The sequence below is a fragment of the Calidris pugnax genome, unplaced genomic scaffold (assembly GCF_001431845.1).
Source record: "Calidris pugnax isolate Ruff unplaced genomic scaffold, ASM143184v1 scaffold278, whole genome shotgun sequence".
Lineage (NCBI taxonomy): Eukaryota > Metazoa > Chordata > Aves > Charadriiformes > Scolopacidae > Calidris > Calidris pugnax.
The window spans coordinates 34422-36554 of NW_015090988.1; the positions used below are offsets into that span (position 1 = coordinate 34422).

Sequence of the window (2133 nt, forward strand, 5' to 3'; positions counted from 1 at the left end):
ACGTACCCGCTGATCCGTGGGGCAGAGCTTTTGGGGATCTCCCTCCTTGAAGCCGTTGGGGGGATCGTCGCTGGGGGGGGGAAGGTCCTGGCACAGGAGACAGCGCCATTCCGGGCTGTGGGATCAGGAGGAGGGATCCATTTGAGGGATCCGGTGGATTTTCCCTCGGGATCGGGGTCCAGAGCTCCCTCAGATCAGGCCCCAGAGATCCCCCAGAGATCCGGGCCCAGAGATCCCTCAGGGATCAGCGGGACGAGGTCCCCAGGGATCGGGGTCCAAAGCTCCCCCAGGGATTGGGGCCCTGAAGATCCCCTGGGATCAAGGATGAAGGGAATGGTGGAGATAGCAGTGGATCCCACAGGATTTTGGATCAGCCAGGGGAATCCCAGGGGAATGAAGGGGGGATCCCGGCTCCCCAGGGATCCAGGAGGTCCCAACTGACGGGAGATGAACGCCCCGTGGGGGAGAGGAGATCCCCAAGGGATGTGGGGCGTTGTGGGGATTCCCCAGGAGGATCCAGGGATCCCGGAGGAGGAGCTGGGCTTCCCCCAGGATTTGGGATCAAGGGGTAGATCCCAACGCAGAGGGGGATCAGGAGATCCCAGAGGATCCGGGTTCAAGAGCTAGATCCTTCCCCCCAGGGCTCTCTGGTCGATCCACATGGATTGAGAGCAGATCCCCAGGGATCACGAGGGTGAACCTGGCCCATGGGGAGGGAAAATCCCACCTGGGGATCCAGTAGGAAGCAAGGACTGGAAAACCTGGCAGCACCACCCTCAGAGCAGGGATGGGTGGATCCCCAAAAATACCAATGGATGCTAAAAAGCTCCCCTGGATCCCCCAAAACACCAGTGGATCCCGAGGGAGAGCGGCTCCCAAAGCTCCCGCAGTGGCCATGGATCCCTGGGTTGGGGAAGGACTGGATGTGGGGCGGAGGGATCCGGGATCTGGGGTAGGGAGAGGGGGGGGGCAGCAATTCCACCCCCATCCTTGGACCCAGAAGCAGTAGTTCCCCTGGGAGATCTGGCAGGGATCCCTGGGATCCCCTGGGAGTAGATCCCCTGGGATCTGGCAGGAGATCAGCCCATCCCACAGATCTGGTGGCACAGGAAGGTGACAAGTGGATCCCAGGGATGCAGGGAGGTGGGGAGGGGACAGAGTGGATCCCAGCAGATCCCAGGGACACGGGGATGTGACAAGCAGATCCCAGAGGATCCCAGGGGCACAACAAGAGGCTCCCAGGGGCGCAGGGAGGTGATCAGTGCATCCCAGGGACATGGGGAGGTGACAAAGTGGATCCCAGCGGATCCCAGGGGCGGAGGGAGGTGACCAGTGCATCCCAGGGACAGGTGGAGGTGACAAAGTGGATCCCAGCGGATCCCAGGGGCGGAGGGAGGTGACCAGTGGATCCCAGCAGATCCCAGGGATAAGACCTACCTGGGGACCTCCTGGAGGGCAGGGAGGTGACAGCTGAGGTGGTAGCAGCGCTCACAACAATCACACATCACCACGGCCCCGGCCCGGCAGCAGACGCGGCAAGAGGAGACACTGGGGAGTTGGGAGGATCCCTGAATCCCCCCCGAGGATCCGGTGGGTGCCAGCACCCCAGGGTGCTCCGGGATCAGCCCCACGGGTTTGGTGTCCTGGGTGTCCCCGATGGCCGCCTCCTGCTGCTCCTCCTGCCGGAGGGGAGAGGGGGGTGAGAGGGAGGGACAGACGGAGGAAGGTTTGGGGGGGGGGGGGGCAAGGGAAGGGACGGGGGGGGTCGGCTGCGCCCCCCGCTCGATGATGATGAGGCTGAAGTCCTCGGCGGAGGAGCCGGGGAAGACCCGGAAGACGGGGGGCTGCGACGCCCCCGAGAGATCCAGGTCCAAGCGCTCCAGGCTCACGCGGGGCACCTTGCGGAGGAGGGGGCTGACGGGGCCACTGGGGGGCCGGCTCCTGGGGGAGACAAATTTTAGGGAGACACTCCTCAACGACTACCCCCCAGGGTAGATTTCCTGGGGGTCCTGATCCCTTCAGGACATGGGGTGACAAGAGGGAGGGCACCCAGACAACCCGCAGGACAAAGGGACAGGGGGACACCAGCCACCCCCCAACATGGGGGGACCCCAGGGACAGGGAGGACAAGGG

The 2133-nt window shown here is 64.2% G+C and overlaps 1 protein-coding gene across 1 annotated transcript in view; it reads right to left on the reverse strand.

Annotated features, from left to right (window-relative positions):
- The window catches only part of TRIM28 (tripartite motif containing 28), a gene marked incomplete at its 3' end in the record, with an annotated part of 13149 nt that continues 11016 nt past the window's right edge, over window positions 1-2133 (reverse strand). The window contains exons 13-14 of the mRNA XM_014954038.1: window positions 1438-1941; window positions 1-115 (exon numbers count right to left, since the gene is read on the reverse strand). Coding sequence (XP_014809524.1) covers window positions 1-115; window positions 1438-1941 — 619 coding nt within the window. The remainder of the gene's footprint in view (window positions 116-1437; window positions 1942-2133) is intronic.